Below are 18976 nucleotides of genomic sequence, written 5' to 3' on the forward strand. Positions count from 1 at the left end.
GTTTTATGTTAAAAGAAGAAATTTCACATAGCAACAACCGATATTGGAATTAAATATTTTTACTTCCTTGTACGAAGTAAAGGAAGAATTGTTTAATCGCGAAAAATTTCTGTTTTCTGATTTCAACTGAAATAACCATTTTGATTATCCCTGAATCCATTTTGACTATTTTCGGCGTAACGTCTGTACGTATATATCTCCCATAACTCAAAAACGATTATCCGTACAATGTTGAAATTTTGGATTTAGGACTGTTGTAACATCTATTTGTGTACCTTTCCTTTTGATTTCAATCGACTGGGTCAAAAATATATATACAGTCAGACCTCTAAATAAAGCAGGGTTTCAATTTTTAAACATTTGGATTTTGGACTTTTTTTTAACTTTTTTTTTTTTTATATTTCCACCTACTCCTCTGGAACGGATCTACAATCAAGTTTGACTCGCGCCAGAGGAGTGTCCTTTACTCTAGCTCGCCTCCCCGCCCGCCGGCTGTATGTCCGGCATGGCAGGTCAGTTCACCGGTTAGTTCTTTTTTTTCGTAGGTGGAAATTCCACATACAAGCCGTCATCAGCGAGCGGTTTCTTCTTGACGAGCTTCCTCATCTTTCTTCTTTATAACTGCGGTTATAAACGACGAGATCACATTAAAGTTATCCTCGTTAAGTAGCATTTTATCCACCACATTCTCCGTAGATAATGGCCCTATACGTCTTACACAGGATTGCCTGCTTTCAGTCCAACGGTTACATTCAAATACTACATGTTCAGGGGAATCATAAGCCCCACAGTAAGGACAGTTGTTGTTATCTACCCTTAGTCTCGCACATAAATAGGACCTGAACGACCCATGCCCTGTAAAAAATTGCGTTATCCAGTAATTTATGTCCCCGAACTTCCTTTCTATCCACGGTCGGATCAAAGGTATCAAACGATGTGTCCATCGTCCCGTGTTGGCTACATCCCAACGATGTTGCCAATTACGCAGCATCTCTTCATATGCTTCTTTAGAAGGTTGTCCACATGCTATACTCACTCGCATCTCCGCCAGTTGTTTAAGCGGAGGAACTCCTGCAATTACGAGTACTGCCTCGGTGGAGACTGAAGAATATGCGCATATCACTCTTAAGCCCATGCGCCGTTGAATTCCTTCAAGGGCTCTTCTGTTCTTGTCGGCACGCAGAGCTCTTTCCCAGACTTGTACACCGTAAAGTAAGATGGAATTAACTACGTGAGCGTAAATCTTACGCTTCGCAGTTCTGGATCCTGTCATATTACCGAATAATCTGCTAAGATTTTGGACCGTGCATTCAGCTCGTTTACGTATTTCATTCACGTGTGCCGTAAAACTCCTCCTCTTGTCAAGCCAGATCCCTAAATATTTGGCTGAAGTCTGTTGCTGGACAAGATTACCCCCTACTCGAATTAGGATGTCAGATATTCTCCTACGACCTGTCATGACTACGTATTTTGTTTTACCATGCGAAAGTTTTAAGCCTTTAGTAGACATCCAGACTTCTGCCATTCGTATCGCTGCGTTTGCCTTCTCCGATACCTCTACTTCAGTTTTTCCAGTAACAACCAAGGCCAGGTCGTCAGCAAAAGCCACTGGGAAAACACCCAGAGGATAACTCAGCCCGAGAATTCCGTCATAGACCAGATTCCAAAGGAGTGGCCCCAAGACAGAGCCTTAGACTTTTTTTTAACTGCAATGTAATAAGCCCACGTGAGATCTTTTCAACGATTCATAAATGGTACTTATTTTCATTGGTTTGAAAGTTATAGCCAATAGAAGTTTTAATTAATTAAATATTTGGATCTTAGAAGAAGGCACATCGGTTCGAATCAAATTTTATCTTTCTTTTTTTTAACTTTTTGTTTTAATTTAAATATTTCATTTCATTTTTTTTTATAATAAAATTTTGTTTATTTTTCATTTCAATTCAAACATTTTTACAATTAGTGTTAAATACTTATTAATAAATCAGTATATTTAAATTTAAAAAAAAGTTAAAAAAATATATGTATACGAAGTCAGATACGAACCGATGTATACATGGTTACGGATCCGACTCGTTCTCACTTACACCTATCTACTTTAGTGATTTGAAACAAAATTAATATATAAACTAATATAAAATGCTAAGTAACGTTTTAGGGCCATTTTTCTGTGTAAATGTCCATTTTATTAAAGAATTGGAGGATCGTATCTCACTTAAATGAAATAAGTTTCGATGAAGTGCAGAAAAAATTGTGTATATGGGCGTGTTTTATTTGGCTATGTGTATATAGGCGTACAAGGAAGTCATGTGGTGTCCACATCAGATTTTTTTTTTAGCATTTACACTTAAGAAATAGAAAAAATAAATATATAATATTAAAAAGCAGATTTTAAAGCATCAATAAATGAAACAAAAAAGCATTCTTTTTTCAAATACTGGATTGATTACCCCCTTATTTTTTTAAGTTAATTTTTCCAAAGTTTAATTTATTTAAAAATATTTCTTTTTACTTACCTTATACGACTATTATAGAATATAAAAGACGCGTTACTATTTGTCATGGTATCAAAAATTACTCGTCGAGATGTACAGAACAAAATTTTCTGATTCAGGGGACCAATAAACGCCGAAATCCGGAAATAACCATTTTAAAAAAGTGTATGTATTGTGTTGGCCTCTATTAAACTTAATAGTACAGGGACGAACCGATGCAGAAACTTTAAATTTGGTAGAATAACTTTTATTTAGAGGGCATTGATTCTATTATATTAAAAAAAAAAATATATATATATCAGCGGAGTGAAAAGTTATGAAAGTGGAAAGTATATTACCTCGATAACAATATCATAAGGCCGAAAATACGAGTACCTTGATTCGACTTCCAGAAATTTTCTACATATCTTCGCGTTTCATATCCTCCAAACCACAAAACCACAGTCAGCTCAAAAGTTTATATATACATTTATCTCTCTCTCTCTCTCTCTCTCTCTCTCTCTCTCTCTCTCTCTCTCTATACATATGCATATATATATTTCACTTTCTTGTGGACACGATAACTACCGTAATTTTGCGCCGATCACTTTCAAATTGTTTCCTAAAAATAAATCGACCTAAAATGTCGGTTGAGTTCGTTAACGGTCAAAATCAGAGCATAAGGGTGGAAATGGGGGAGCCTTTTTCGAAAACACAAAATATCTCTATAACTTTCTTATTAAGCAAAATATTGAATTCGTTTAAAGTTCCTACTATTCTTTGTATAAGGGCCTAAAACTTATCTAAGTGAAGTTTTTTGATATCACCAACCATTGGCCCAGGGGGTGGAAAATGGGGTTTTGAAGACAAAAAAAAAATATCATACCTTCCTTAATAAGCGCAGTGTTGAATCGGTTTAAAGTGGTTGTTAGTCCTTTAAACATTATTTAAAACGTTTTTTTGAAACAATTTTTGATATGACCAACCCTTACGGCGAGGGATGACTAAAATGTTGCTGGAATTGTAAGAAGACGGGGGCTTGTATGCTAGACATGTGAAACTTTTTTTCACATGCAACCATTGTCGTATTGAGTAAATTTGAAGTTTTTCTTAACTTTAAGGTGGAAATCTTTTTTATCCCTTACGTAGCACCGGTGAAATCTACCTCCACCGTCCGGCGTGCCGAAAGGGATTTTTTTTATATTAATTCCGCAAAAAATAATTATTCTAAAAACCACACCTTCTTTGTCTAAAATAAAGAATTTCAACCGATTTATAATATTATAAATAGTTAATTATCTGAATTAAACTTGTTTTAGAGTTACTTAAATGTCAGCTTGATTGTTTTTTTTTCAAAAGACATATAGACAATATTCGGTTAAATTTCGTACCTTCAAGATTTTTTTTCTGTTTAGCCTCTGGAACCACCGTAAGGTACTACTTTAGAGAATGATTGAGAATGATAGAGAATGATGAAGGATATTTATAAATGTAAATGAAGTATAATCTTTTATAAACTCAGGTTGACCGTTCTTGAGATGTGTAGTTAATTGAAACCTAACCACCAAAGAACACCGGTATCCACGACCTAGTATTCTTTTTTTTGTGTTTTATTTATTTATTCTTTTGTTTAACCGTTAGGTATTGCTTCAGAGGATGAGATGAATGATTTATAGCGTGTGTAAAAATGTCAATATGCCTGACCGGGATTTGAACCCGGGACCTCCGGATGAGAGGCCGAGACGCTACCACTCGCGCCACGGAGGCGAAGACCAAGTCACTTTATATGGATTTGAATTCAAATCCACATAAAAGTAACTGCCTTCACTAGGATTTGAACCTTAGAACTCTCGATTTTAAAATTAGCTGATTTTCGATGACCAGTTCACCACTAGATCACCCGGTGGATACATAACTTTAAACTGCATTAACGTAGAAATATTATTATATGAATTATTTAAATATGCGATGAGATATATTTATGCCGATTGAAATCTGTTTTTATATCCAAAAAAGGTGGTGGGGATAAAAACAAATTATATCGTACCGCATTAGAAATTCCAAAGGGGCTAATTTTTCCCTTTTTTATTTATTACCTCCTCGATATAAGTAATATTTGTAAAACAATTTTTAGAAAATTATCCTCCCAAAATATTTTAAATATACGAATTTTAAACAGAGCTGTTTTCATTAATTCTATTGTAATTTAATAGTTAATTATTATTGTACGTAAAATAATTGCATAATAATGACATATCAGCGTTAAAATCTGACTTTTTTGAATAATTCAAAAGAAATGGGAGGATAAAAAGTTTCACTAATTTTTTACAACTCCAAATTTTATTAATATAAAACCTTGAAATCTGGTAATGCAACTTCTGTGAATCAGGCTTTTATGAGAATATTTTTTAATTTAAGAATATTTTTTTTTGGACAGGAAAATTCCTCCCGAATTTTTATTTAATAAATTGATAAGTTATAAAAAACGGCGTTCGTTTGGTATGAAAAAAAGATTAACAAATAAACAAAGACGAGAAACTGTGCATTGTTAAAAAAAAATTCGTAAAAATTATACTGACATACAGAGAGGTGCACGAATTGATCCGACATTTAGTTTTGTTTTAAAATATTTATTTGAGTAGCAAAACATAAAATTAAAATACAACGCGTTTATAGTTGAAAATTATGTTCTGTTTGTCACGTGTTCGATATGACCACTATCACATCTAGCAACTTCTTCAACACGAACTCCTATGTTGTTAATAACTCGACGACGCATATCCTCGGATATCTTGTTGCACGCCTCGATGATCAGCTCTCGTAGTTCCATCACTGTACGAGGATGTTTAGGGAATATCTTTCCCTTTAGAAATCCCCAAAGAAAATAATCACACCGATTCAAATCAGGACTATGCGGATGCAGATTCTGTCCATGCGGAAAATGATTAGGAAATCGGTTTGTGATGACATTTGCATAAAAAATTTCATGCAGAAAGTCTAAGACAACATTAGCTGTGTGGGGTCTGGCTCCGTCCTGTATGAACCATTTGTCTTCTAATCGAAACCCGTTTGCAAGAAGTTGAGGAACAAAATTATTAAGCAGCATGTTTAGATAACGTTCATTGTTCACTGTCCAAAAAGAATGGCCCTATTACCCCGTGACTTGAGGTAGGGGCCTGTACCGTAATTCTTGGAGGGTCATGCACGTTTTCATGAAGCGCATGTGGATTTTCAGAAGCCTAAAAACGCACATTTTGCTTATTAACAACCTCGTATAAGTGAAAATGTGCCTCATCTGAAAACCAGACATTGTTCAACACTGCGTCTTGTACACAGCCAGTTCAGCGAATGCCATTATTTGATGTTTCTTATTAACCGTTAATTTAGGTAAAACTGTTATTTTTTTACGGATATAAATGCAAATCGGTGTTAAATTCACTGCTCAAATCGTCTAGAAATTCCAAGTCGTGCTGCTACATTTCTTGTTGATTTGTCCGGGCTTCTCAACAACGCTGCTCTGATAACTTTGGCGTTCTGTGGAGATCGAACATCGGCAGGCTATTCGCGCTACTCTCAAATATTGAACGGTCACTATTAAATTTTTCTTAAAGTGTACGTATTGTTTTAAATGAGAGCGACCACCGAGTTAGAAAAGGGGAACGAAGCCGTCTTTGTGTAAGCAGCACAGTATTCGTTTCATTTAAAAACAACAAATTCTTTACGCGCAGTTCAACAGTCAGTTTTTCTTTGTCAGCCGTCTTGGAATGATACATAAACCGCGCACTCGGAAAAAAACAAACTAATACTCATGAACTGGTGTCACTTCTGCCAACGTAAAAAATATTAATAATTATTAACCTAACAATTATTGCCAAAACAAATGGTGGATCATTTCGTGTGACACTCTACATAGCGCGAAGTATGTACGAGACAATCGGGAGTTCTCGTATGATAATCGGGAGTACAGGAATATTTAGTAGTTTTCCAATCTAAATTTCTAACTATTTCTAATTAATCTACTGGAATTTTCACATGAAATAATTACAGTATTTGAAAATCATCATGGTGTGTATATGTACACACACACACACACACACACACACACACACACGCACACACACACACACACACACACACACACACACACACACACACACACACACACACACACACACACACACACACACACACATATATATATATATATATATATATATATTGTAGGCTATAACTAATATTAAATAACAGCAAAAAAAGTAGAAAACACTTTGGAAAATATAAAATATAACTTTTCATTCAAAAACTTTCCAATTTTTATAGAAAACATACAACATATAAATAAAAGCACGTTCCTCCACATCATAAAAAGAATAATTCATCGAGATTTTTCCGTATGGTAATGAATGACTTGAAAATACATTTTAAAAAAAAGAAATATGGTGGAGCTTTACTTCTACCCTTTTATTGGAAATCGATCATTTTTTTTATAAAGAAACGACAGATTGACACCCGATAAACATTTTACTGACGGATGATAAATAATTTTTACTGACGGTGTAAAAATTATCATTATTGACCGAGAGTCAAACCTGGAACTTCCATTCTGTCACGTATATTTTAGAGGGGGGTCATATTAGATTACAGTCATAAAATAATTTTGTTAAAATAAAACCTATAATTTTATTTCGTTATTAAAAATTTATTACTATTATTTTTAATTTAATTTACTTCTGGTTGTTACAGGTGGTCTTCCGTATAAAGTATATCCGGGTCATGACGGTGTTCTAACGGAAAAAAGAAAACAACGTCGAATAAGGACAACGTTTACATCTGCTCAACTAAAAGAATTGGAAAGGGCTTTTCAAGAAACACATTATCCAGATATTTATACAAGAGAAGAGATCGCTATGAAAATTGATTTAACAGAAGCCAGAGTACAGGTAATACTTAGAATCTAACTTGAAAAAAATTATTTAATACTTTTTACCTCTAGAAATCTTTTTCTTACACGTATAATGTAATTAATTATTTTCAGACAAAAGCGAGATCCTGTTTTAAATAATACATTTCTGATATTTTTAGGTAGATTTCATATGAAAGCTACCTATTGTAATGAGTACCATGATTCGACTTCCGGAATATTTTGACATATCTTCGCGTTTCACATCCTCCAGACCCCAAAACCACCGTCAGTTCAAAAATTTATATATATATTTCACTTTCTTGTGGACACGATAACCGTCGTAATTTTGCGTCAATTATTTTCAATTTCATACATAAAATATAACGAGCCAAAATCTCGGTCCAGTTTGTTAATGGCCAAAATCGGACCATGCAGGTGTAAATGGGGAACTTTTTTCGAAAAAAAATTTATCGCTATAACATTTTCATTAAGTAAAATATCGCATTTATTTAAAGTTCCTACTATTCTATGAATTAGGGCCTAAAACTTATCTAAGTAAAGTTTTTTGATATCACCATCCACTGACCCAGGTGATGGAAAAAATGGGGTTTCTAAGAAAAAATCATACCACCTTTAATAAGCACAGTATCAAATCGGTTTAAAATGGTCATTAGTCCTCTAAACATTACCTAAAACCTTTGTCTGAAATAATTTTTCATATGATCAACCCTTCTTACAATTCCAGCAACATTTTGGTCAACCCGCAAGGGATGACCAAAATGTTCCTGGAATTGTAAGAAGATGGGGCTTGTATGATAAATATGTGAAATTTTTTCACATGCAACCATTGTCATATTGAATAAATTTGAAGTTTTTCTTAACTTTAAGGTGGAAATCTTTTTTATCCCCTATTTAGCACCGGGGAAATATACCTCCATCTTCTGGCGTGTCGAAAAGGATTTTTTCTGTATTTTTTTTTTTTTTTTGTCGCAGCTACAGTAAATTTCCTTGTAATATTATTAGACATAACGATGTGTATATGTAAAGATTTTTTTTTAAATGAAAATTTCCGTTTAAATTTCCGATTGTTGTTTTTATTAAACAGAATTAATGATAAGATCCGATGGAGAAAGAAGATTTCTATCGCCAAATTATTAACGAGTGATTTTCCACCAATTCTTAATGTGACTTACTTCTTACATCAGCTATCATTTCCAGTTTGGTCTGTTAGATGCTACAAGTTAGATATTTTACATGTTTTATACCGTAAAATCACGATAGAAAGACTGAAATTGACGGAAATAAGGAATAATTATCGAATTGTTTTTCTTCATATTTGAAGAACCGCTTCCAGCGTGTTAGAATTAAATATTTTCTGTGTAATATGACTACGAATAGTTTAAGAGCCGTTTCTTTTCGCTGTTGCAAGCGTGTGACGGAAGTGGTTTTTTTTTTGGATCGATAAATTCTTAGTTCTTTCCTGAACCGCAAGATGTATTAGAGGATTTTACTTGGCGGGATGGACGGGATCGGTCGAATGAAGTTTATCTCGACCATTAGTCGTGCAATTTGTTCGGCACGGAGCGAACATATCTTTTTTTTTTCCTTGGCGGTTGTTTTACCAGAATCTTATGTATCAGCCTCCGCTACTTACTGATCTATCCCATATGAGGCATTGGATTGAAGCAGCTGTCGTTTCCATTACTCCAGAATTGCCGATTAATGTATGGAACGAACTCTCGTATGGGTTGAATGAATGTCGCTTGACGAAAGATCCTCTCATTGAACACTTATAAGGAAAAACTGTAAGAGTTATTCTTTCATCTTATTAACCGACTTTTATTTTATTTAACCGAAATAAGGAGATTATTAATTTGACAGTATTTTTTTCCTAATGTATAAAACGCAATAACTCAGATTTTTATATACTTTTTTTTTTAATCGATAGAGTATACTTTCAGAATGATCCCGTATAAATTTTAAGCAAATCCGATTATAATCTTAGGAAAAAATCAAAAACACCGAAGGACTCGATACCCTTAGCCGCTGATCGCTCGCACCAGTACCATGTTGCTCTGTTCCCTATGACTGTACAATAAAATTATTTATAAAAAATAAAAACAGACTTCAAAAAATAATAGTATTAAAAAATTAAGAAATAATTATATTTTTATTTACTAACTAAAGTAAAAGAATTAATTATTTTTGAAGTTGGTACCAGCCAACAGTTAGTACTTCAACTGACCGCTAGGTGGCTAAACGGGATTCCCACATGTAATACGGAATCTCAAGAGAATATAAGAGAAATTATCTCACGATCATACCTCTTCTTGAGTTCGCTTAGGCATATACTTGATGATAATATATGTACCTAAGCATCTATAAAGTATTCTTATATCGCATTTTTTCATGTCACATTTTATTGTTTTATTATATTTTTGTAGATCTCATTTTATAATAGTAAAACTTCTATAACCAATTTTGCTTGTTTGAAGTAGGATTTTTTTTTTTTTTTTATTTTTAAGACCACAAAGGACCACTTTACTCAGAATAATTCGTCTTATTTGTCGATCTTTTGGCCTTTAAGTTCTTAGCTTTTACTTTTTCCCAATATTTAATGATCTTGCTTTACGAACCTCTTCTGAATAAACCCTTTTTGTATAATTAAAAGTTCTTACTTTAAAGTCGGTATTCGGATCTTTAATAACAAATTTTAATTTTTTGGATTTATTAAGTAAATCTTCGTAAGTCAAATTTAATTCTTGCATCTCTTCTTTAATTTCTTTGATCCATAATGGCGGATTTTTTAAAGACCAAAATTGATCAATAATTCTCTTGATAATCCTATCCTACCGTAATCTTAACAAGTGTGCACAGAAAGAAATACGCTTCTTTTTCATAGTATCAATTAAGGATTCCAAGTTTCCGTATAGGATTTGTATTATTATATAGATCATAGGTTTTTTTTTGTTTACTTGCGTTGACTGGCACCGACTTCAAAAGTAGTTAATTGTTGCGAATATCTTTACTTTAGATAAATATATAATTATTTGTAACTTTTTAGTAGGGTACTACTAATTTTTTTATGGATAATTACTGCAAGTAAAACTTAAAACATTAAATATGTTTAAACAGCGAATTTTTTTACATTCTGTATTAAAGCATTAAAATGTAGGTAGGGTTTATTGGCTGGTTGATTGAAACAGTCCACGGATAAAGGAGGTTTAACTCAATCTTGTTTATCGTTTGTAAATTGTAACGATTCCTTTTATTATTTTCCGATTTCCCTTGCAGAATGATAAAGTCGCTGCCTTTCATCGGGAAGTTTGAATCACAGTCAGGCATGTCATCTTTTATACGTAACAAAATTCCAGATTTTTTAGTTTTATGCCCCCCTCATTTTTCGAACATTTTTCACTTAAAAGTTATTTAATATAGCATGTTCTATATTAATCGATCATTAAAGGAAACACACTAACATGCTGTTTTATACCGATTTTTAAATATTCTCCATATTAACATATTTACATATTAAAAATATAACCATTATTGCTTATAATTATAAATATAATCGAACCAAACCTAACCTACGTTCGCTTCGCTCGCTAAGCTTTACTAATATGTTAATACGGAGAATGTTTAAAATGACCGGTATAAAACAGCTTGTTATTGTGTTTTCTCTAATTTTTTATTCATCAATTATTATAAAACATGCTACATTTTGTAATTTTTTTATGTGAAATAATTCGACAAAAGTGGAGGGGGGTATAAAACGTACCCAAAATTCATTTTTATTCACCACAGTAAGATTTTGGCATCAGTTTGTTGTTGCTGCGTAAATTAATAAGTAAATAATTATTAAATACTATTTTTAATAAGAATTTTCAACAAAGCACGCGTAAAAATTCCAAAACACAAACGAAATATTATACAGTTTAACAAAATATCTGTATCGGTTGTTGTAACTTAATATGTTTATTTGTACTTGCATCATACGTTAAATATGTAATCAGATATGTTATTTTGTTAGATAGATTGAAGATATATGATAATACGATTTATGTTTGGTTGTAATGAGTACCGGGGGGTTGATCGGTGTGAACAAGGGAAGGGCTTGTTTATAATAATAAATGCAAAAAGGAGGGGTGGTAATAGAATCGGGTAATGTACCTATATTATACATATTTGGTTATGTGATACGTGTGACAAGTGAAGTGAAGGGAAATGAAGGCGTGTGAAACTGATTTGTGACAATAGAACGATGACAAGTATTATTATGGATAACAAACAAATTATACGCACGTTTCCCTTTTAAACTTTGTACGTTGTGTTAGACGTATCGCACAAGATCTCTATCGTAATCGACGATACAAAATATCATGTGACATAAAGTAAAAACATACATAGAACCTAACCTTTATCCTCCTCCTACATATAAATTGAAAACTGTTTACATAATTATAAAAGAGATACTAAAAAAAAATTTTCAAGATTACATATACGCTTACAAATACCAAGTAGACAAAAATCAAATCACGCCGATCATACTAAAGACAATAAACAAATAAAAATAAGAAATACATCAATTTTTTTAAAAAATAATAAAAAACGTTTTATTTTAATTTTTAAATCGATGTTCTACTACAGGATCATACAACAACATGAACCGTGTAAAAATTAACAAATATTCTATTATACATAGTTATCATAAAAGAATGGTGCGGTTTCAGTAATTCATAGGAAGATTTTAGGGAAATTACTAGATGTTATATTGGTATCCCTGAAAGCCTCCAACCCAAAAGTTTGTTTATCAGCAATTGTAACCACAACGTCAGTTCTTGTATTGTTGGTGAGTTTAGTGAGTTACTATGTTCTCGGATAAAGACAAAGCAAAGTGTGTTTTATTGATGGCTGAATTAAAATCCATAATTTTAATTCAACGTGCGTTTCGACGTGAATTCGGAAGAGATCCACCATACAAAAATAACATAACACGTCGGTTCAAACAATTTGAAGAAACGGGAGTTAAGAAACAGAAATCAACCGGCAGACCAAGTGTACCGGACGAAACGGTTGAATTAATTATACAATCGGCAATTAAAAGTCCTGGTAAGTCCATCCCCCGTCGAAGCGTCGAATTAGGTATTCCAAAATCAACAGTTCACAAAGTTTTACATAAAAAACTGAAATTACAAGCTTATAAAATCCAGATACAGCAGGAATTGAAACCCGATGATGGTGTAAAACGTTACAAATTCGCTGTTGAAATGTTGGGCAGAATAAGTGAAAACGAATCATTTTTAGACGATATAATTTCTACAGACGAAGCTACATTCCATGTGAATGGATGTGTTAACAGACACGATTCACGAATATGAGGCTCTGAAAACCCACACGCAATTATTGATAAACAACGCGATTCGCCTAAAGTTAATGTTTGGTGTGGTGTGATGAAAAATCGTGTAATAGAGCCTTTCTTCTTTGCTGAAAAAACAATTAATGGAGTTGTGTATCTTGACATTTTAACCGATTATTGCTTTCCTGAGCTGGATGAACTTGAAAACATTCATCGACTTCATTTCCAACACCAGACCTGGTGTTGTCCAGGTGTCAGGTCTTGTCCAGACCTGACACCTTGCGATCTTTTCTTGTGGAGGTACATCAAAAGCGTTGTTTATACACAAAAAATTCTTTTGATCGAATTCTGGGGACCTTGGAAGCTATAAGCCCTTGCTTATTATTCGATCATCAAAGAAAATCCACGGTATCTCAAGACGTGTGGCATGTACCGCAGTCTTACTGAAACCAGCAATACCGTTCTTGAGGTTCCAGGAGGGACACAAATTGGCGCACAATATTCCTGTATACTTCACCGTTTACTGTCTGTTCGAAGAATACGGGTCCGACTATACGATGACGAGATATCGCACACCACGCACCAATTTTTTCAGTATGCAAAGATTTGTCTTGTAAAGCGTTAGGATTTTCAACCGCCCAAATTCAACAGTTTTGGCAGTTTACGTAACCGTCGATATGGATCCAAGCTTTGTCACTAAAGAACACTGTGTTTAACAATTCGATTCCGTTATCGTTTACGAGAGACCTTAACCAACGGCAATATTGAAATCGCTTGTTTAAATCTGGAGGCTGAAGCTCTTGGAATAATCGTACGCGATACGGATACAATTTCAATTTTTTAGCGGCTTTCTGAACACTCAAATACGATAAACCGATTTGCGTGGAAAGTTTTCGTAAAGTTTTCCGTGGAGAATTGAGCAATCTTGTTTACACATTCTCTAAAACGTCATCTGTCAAGCGAGTTGGTCGACCGCTACGTTTTCTGTCGCAAACACTACCTGTCTCTCGAAATCGGTTTGCTAACCTAGAAATTGATATTTTTTTCTGGCGAAGGAACACCGACAAATTTAATTTGAAATTATTTTTTTACACTCGCGTACGATTTCGTAGCAAAATATTGTTCAAGAATGAAAACTCGTTGTTCTATAGTAAAAGATATTCTGTTCGTAACACGACCGGAAATAATACAAAAGTTTACACAGCTCAAGGAGAATCAACTGACACTGCCGTATCTATACCGGTTGAGTAGCGCTACCAACTTCGTGTCATAAAACAAAATTTCCCTTTCTTAGAAAAAAAATTAACAGACTTTTAACAATTGGGTAACGGGACTAAAAAAAATCACTCTGTATAAGTATTCGCGTAAAGAATTATGCAGAAAAGTTATTCTATTTTTTTAATAAAATTCTAATATATGGGACAGTATTTACCAATTCCTTTAACCGATTGTGACCAAAATTAAACGGCATCAATACTCGATATATAAAAATCATCACGCTAAATAAATTTTATCTAAATCGGTCCATCCGGTACGGAGATATCAGGCAAATGACGGATCAACATATATTCAGTACGTACATACATACATCCTTCCAGAATTTTTCGGTATTATGATTGTAGTATTTGGTTTAGAAGAAGTAATGAAAAGTCGATATCTGCAAAAACCTCGATATGCAAGATTTGACTAATAAATTAAGGCAGTTTACCTTTTACAGTACATTGTCTAACTACATAGCCGGAAGAATAAAAAAACTGATAAAAAAGTTGTTATACTTTCTTTGAATCGGTAATTTATTCTTATAAAGTTGAAAATACCTTTAAACTTTAATCGGCTTCCTCATCCCTAATATTGCACCCAAAGTATATTTTGGTGCCATTTGCACTACTACTATGCTTAGAAAAACAAAACAAAATTCGTTTAAAAATATGCAATAAATAAAAAGATAGCGTTTTCTTCGATTTTTGGGGAAGGAGGAGAATTTGGGGCGAAATATTTTTTAAAAATAGTAAGACAAGCATGGTATAAAGATATAAAGTGGGTTTATGTTAGCAAAAACTTTAGAAAATTCAATCCGAAGACCTATATACCCCACCCTTTGAAAATATTGGCCCCAAAAATTTTACCAAAAAATTACTCCATATATCTGTTTACTCTATATTTTACTTACTCCATATGTCAGTGTCAAATTTCATCGAAATCATTTGATGTAGTCAAAAGTTATTAAGCTTCAAACACGTTAACTTACGTACCCATGTATGTACGATTATTACACTCCCATTTTTGGTTTTTTTTTTAATTTCTTGGGTCATGAAACGTCGATAAATTTAAAACAATCCATACTCCGTTTTTTTGACCGATTGCCATACTTTTCTTGCATCATAGCTCTAGAATTATGATGCCAGGAAAGTAAAAATACTGGTCATTAAAAGACTAGTTACCGGTTTAAGCCAAAAAATTTTCATATAAATTTACTATAAGTTTTTCCCTGAAAATACTTTGAAACTTACTCTAAAAATAATTTTAAAAAAAATGAAAAAATAAAATTTGAAGATATTAAAAAATATACGGTCAAAGTGAAAAGCTATTTCAGGTTTTAAAACGTTTTTAAATTATTTATGTATAAAACACTAGTATGTCTTTTTTTTTAAATTGGTTGCCGCTTAAATGTAATAAAAAAAGACATAAATTTAATTCACAGGAATAAAAAAAATGATGGAAAAATAAAACAATTCGGAAAGAATGGTGTAAAATTATTCAATTATAAGTATAACAAGAGTTTAACGAAGTAAATAAATATATTACTAACAAAAATAACAATTTGATACACTATAAGTAATATTCTGCTAATATTAACAGGGACAGTAGACTAAATCGAGGGAATAATTAGTTAAAATTATGCCACGTGACCTAGCGACGTAGATCAGCGGTCTTATAACAATTCTCCCAGAAAAGGCTGGCGGTAGTCGGTTTAAAAGCAAAGAGAATTGTACTTAGTGTAGAGAATACGAGATAGGGGGAGGTATAAAAATGGTACGGGCGAACGGAAAAGTGGGGTAAACGTCGGACGGCGTCGGTGACCCAGGGTGGGAGAATAAATAGCAACGGTGGGGGAGATTAGGACGCGTGTTCATTTCAAGTTTGTAAAGTGTTTTTGTAATCGAATCTGTTACAGCGGAAGTTCGTTTGTACAATTACTACAGATTAGCTTGAATTATTTGTTAGTCTCTTGGAGAAAAACAACTATGTTCCCATCGAATGTACAAATGAACGTTTACCCCCCTCCTCGTTCTTCGTTTAACTCCTCTCCATCCCTACTATTATACCGCCTTCTCCCATTCTTCAACCATCTATCCTTATCGTTCTGAATTCGACCACCTTATTCCTTTTTTTTCCTTTTTTTCTTTTTTTTTTCTCTACTCAACCTAAACAACAAAACACCCACCAAATACGAATTCAAATAAACCCCTTTTTCCAAACTGTTTAGGTTTACTATAACCCCTCCTTTTAGATTTAGTAAATTCTTTGCCGACTCGACTACTTACTGTTCGCTCAAATAACGTTTTTGTTTTTGTTTTGTTCATTTTATACCGTTGAACAAAACAATAATGTCATATTACATTACTATTTTCCATTATTATAATTACGAAGTCAACCAAATTTGTCCTTTGTTTCTTTTTCTGTTTTTATTTTGACTTCCCATCCCAATTTTTTTGTATTTTTATTTTTCCTTTGTAAAAAATAAGGTTTTATTTACTTTAAAAATTCTTCTTTAGTAACATTAAAAAAAAATTTATTTTTTTACAATTTTGGAAAAAAAAGGAACTTATCAATTCGATTCATACATAATAATTTATAAATTTTTCAAACAAAACTTACTCCTCATAAAATTCACTAATTTTTTAAAAATCTTATTTAGTATAGGAATTAGCGACGGTAGTCCTGTAAGGTTTTTTCAGGAAAAAACAGGGATTGAATTTCCACTGTAACTTTTCTGGCTGCGCTGGTCAAGTTATGCAATTTTTCTATAAAAATATAATATACGAATGAATTACAAAACATTAACCACAAGTGTTTAATTAACCAGTTTTAGTTAATTCTTCAACGATATATTTTTAAAAAAATATGATGTGGATACCACATGACTTCCTTTTACGCCTATTAAATTTTTAATTTTATTTCATTAATAATTCTGATATTTTTTTTATATTTGTTTTTTGTTATTGAATTATTATTCATCGTAAAAGTTTTTTTACAATGAGAAGTTAATAATTATTAATAAATTAATATATTTAAATTAAAAAAAAATGGAGATGAGGTCTGATTCGAACCGATGTACCTTCATTTATAAGATCCAATTTATATTTAATTAATTTAAAATTCATTTGGCTGTAACTCTGAAATCGATAAAAATAAGTACCACTTACGATAAATCGTTGAAAACCTCTTCATGAGGGCTTATTACTGCACTTAAGAAAAAGTCCAAAATCCAAATTTTTGGGGATTTTGGGCTTTTTTTGGACAGTTTTGGTTCAGAAGATTGCAGCCAAAAGGAGAGGTACACAACTAGATGTTACAACAGTTCTAAATCCAAAATTTCAACATACTATGGCTAATCGTTTTTGAGTTATGCATCTACTTACGTACGTACATACATACATACATACGTACGGACGTCACGCTGAAACTAGTCAAAATGGATTCAGGGATGGTCAAAATAGATATTTCCGTTGAAATCTAAAAACCGAAATTTTTCGCGACCATAATTTATTTAATTCGTACAAGGAAAGTAAAAAAAAAAGTAAAAAAAAAAAACATGTATCATAATAATAAATTTTAATGCTATTGATTTAAAAGATTTCTTTTTATTACTCATAAAATTATTTGTTTACTGAGAAAAGTAGAAAACTACATACTATTAATTACTGAAAATAAATAAATCTATCTGTTTTAGAACAATAGACTAATATATCTTGCACAGAACAAATCTTTAATCTCAAATGCATTACGGAATATTGTACATGTTACACAGAACATATGTTATAACTTTTATTGATTATCAAAAAGCGTACGATTCGATAGATAGACATCACCTTTTTCAATATTAACAGAATTAAGTTTAGATAACAAAACCGCAAACTTAATCAAAGACGTACTCTGAAATAAAATTTCTGGGAGAATTATCTGATTCCTTTCCCATCGAAACCGGGGTAACACAAGGAGATGGACTTTCTCCATTACAGTTTAACTATGCTCTTGAAAAGGTAGTTACAGAACGGGACAAAAATTTAGACAAAACAGTAAAATAAGACCGGGAACTAGAGAACTAAAAATTAACTGTTTATCTATCGCTCATGATACGACATTATTAGCTAAAAACTGGAATGAAGCTGAACAAAACAATTAGATAAACAAGCTGCTAAAATTGGACTAAAAATCGCGTTTGAGAAAACGAAAATTTTTATTAATGATAAAAACTGCACGAATATCCTTAGTATAAATAATAAAAAAATAGAGATAATTTCAAATATCTCGGATGAACGGATCGGTTGGAATCTTTAGATAAAAAAGCGTTAACAGTTAGAGCTAATAAAAATGGAATTAGGTTTCCAACTAACGAAAAACACATAGTCTTTGTCATGGGACTTAAAATTTCGATGCTGTAAAACTGTGATAAAGCCTGAAGCATTCTACGCGGCAGAAACTCTAAAAATGTACAACAAATGTCTACTACAAATACCAGGAAAAAAGAAAGGAAAAATATAAGAAAATGTTTAGGTCTTAAATTTTAAAATCATCCGGTAAAATTAATTCCAAATAACAAATTTTATAGTAAAATTGAAAAATTGTTGGATTCGATAAGAAAGATACGAATTGCATTTTACTCCCCGTTTATTTAGAATGAATAACGGTAGATTGACTAAACAAATTTTTTATTTCTTACAAAGTACAAAAATAAAGGCAAACGGTTCACACAAGTCCATAAAGACATAAAATAAGAAGATAACTAAAGAAATTATAAGAGAAAGAGAAATTTTAAAGAGAATATTAAAAGAGGAAAATAAAAGTTTCAAGAAACACCAAAACGCAAGAACAACAGAGTTTTACTTTCAAGAACGAAGGAAAGACATATCATAAACAACGAAGAGATACTAAGCAGATAGAAAAACAGAAAAAAGAAACAACCGCAAACAAATAAATGATATAACGTGTTCCAAGTTGAACTATTCGGAACAAAAAAAT

The 18976-nt window shown here is 32.4% G+C and overlaps 1 protein-coding gene across 1 annotated transcript in view; it reads left to right on the forward strand.

Moving 5' to 3' along the window:
* The window catches only part of LOC142332437 (uncharacterized), a 207401-nt gene that overhangs the window by 70869 nt on the left and 117556 nt on the right, over positions 1–18976 (forward strand). Inside the window, exon 2 of the mRNA XM_075378882.1 lies at positions 7218–7414. Coding sequence (XP_075234997.1) covers positions 7218–7414 — 197 coding nt within the window. The remainder of the gene's footprint in view (positions 1–7217; positions 7415–18976) is intronic.

The sequence above is a fragment of the Lycorma delicatula genome, chromosome 11 (genome assembly GCF_047948215.1).
Source record: "Lycorma delicatula isolate Av1 chromosome 11, ASM4794821v1, whole genome shotgun sequence".
NCBI lineage: Eukaryota > Metazoa > Arthropoda > Insecta > Hemiptera > Fulgoridae > Lycorma > Lycorma delicatula.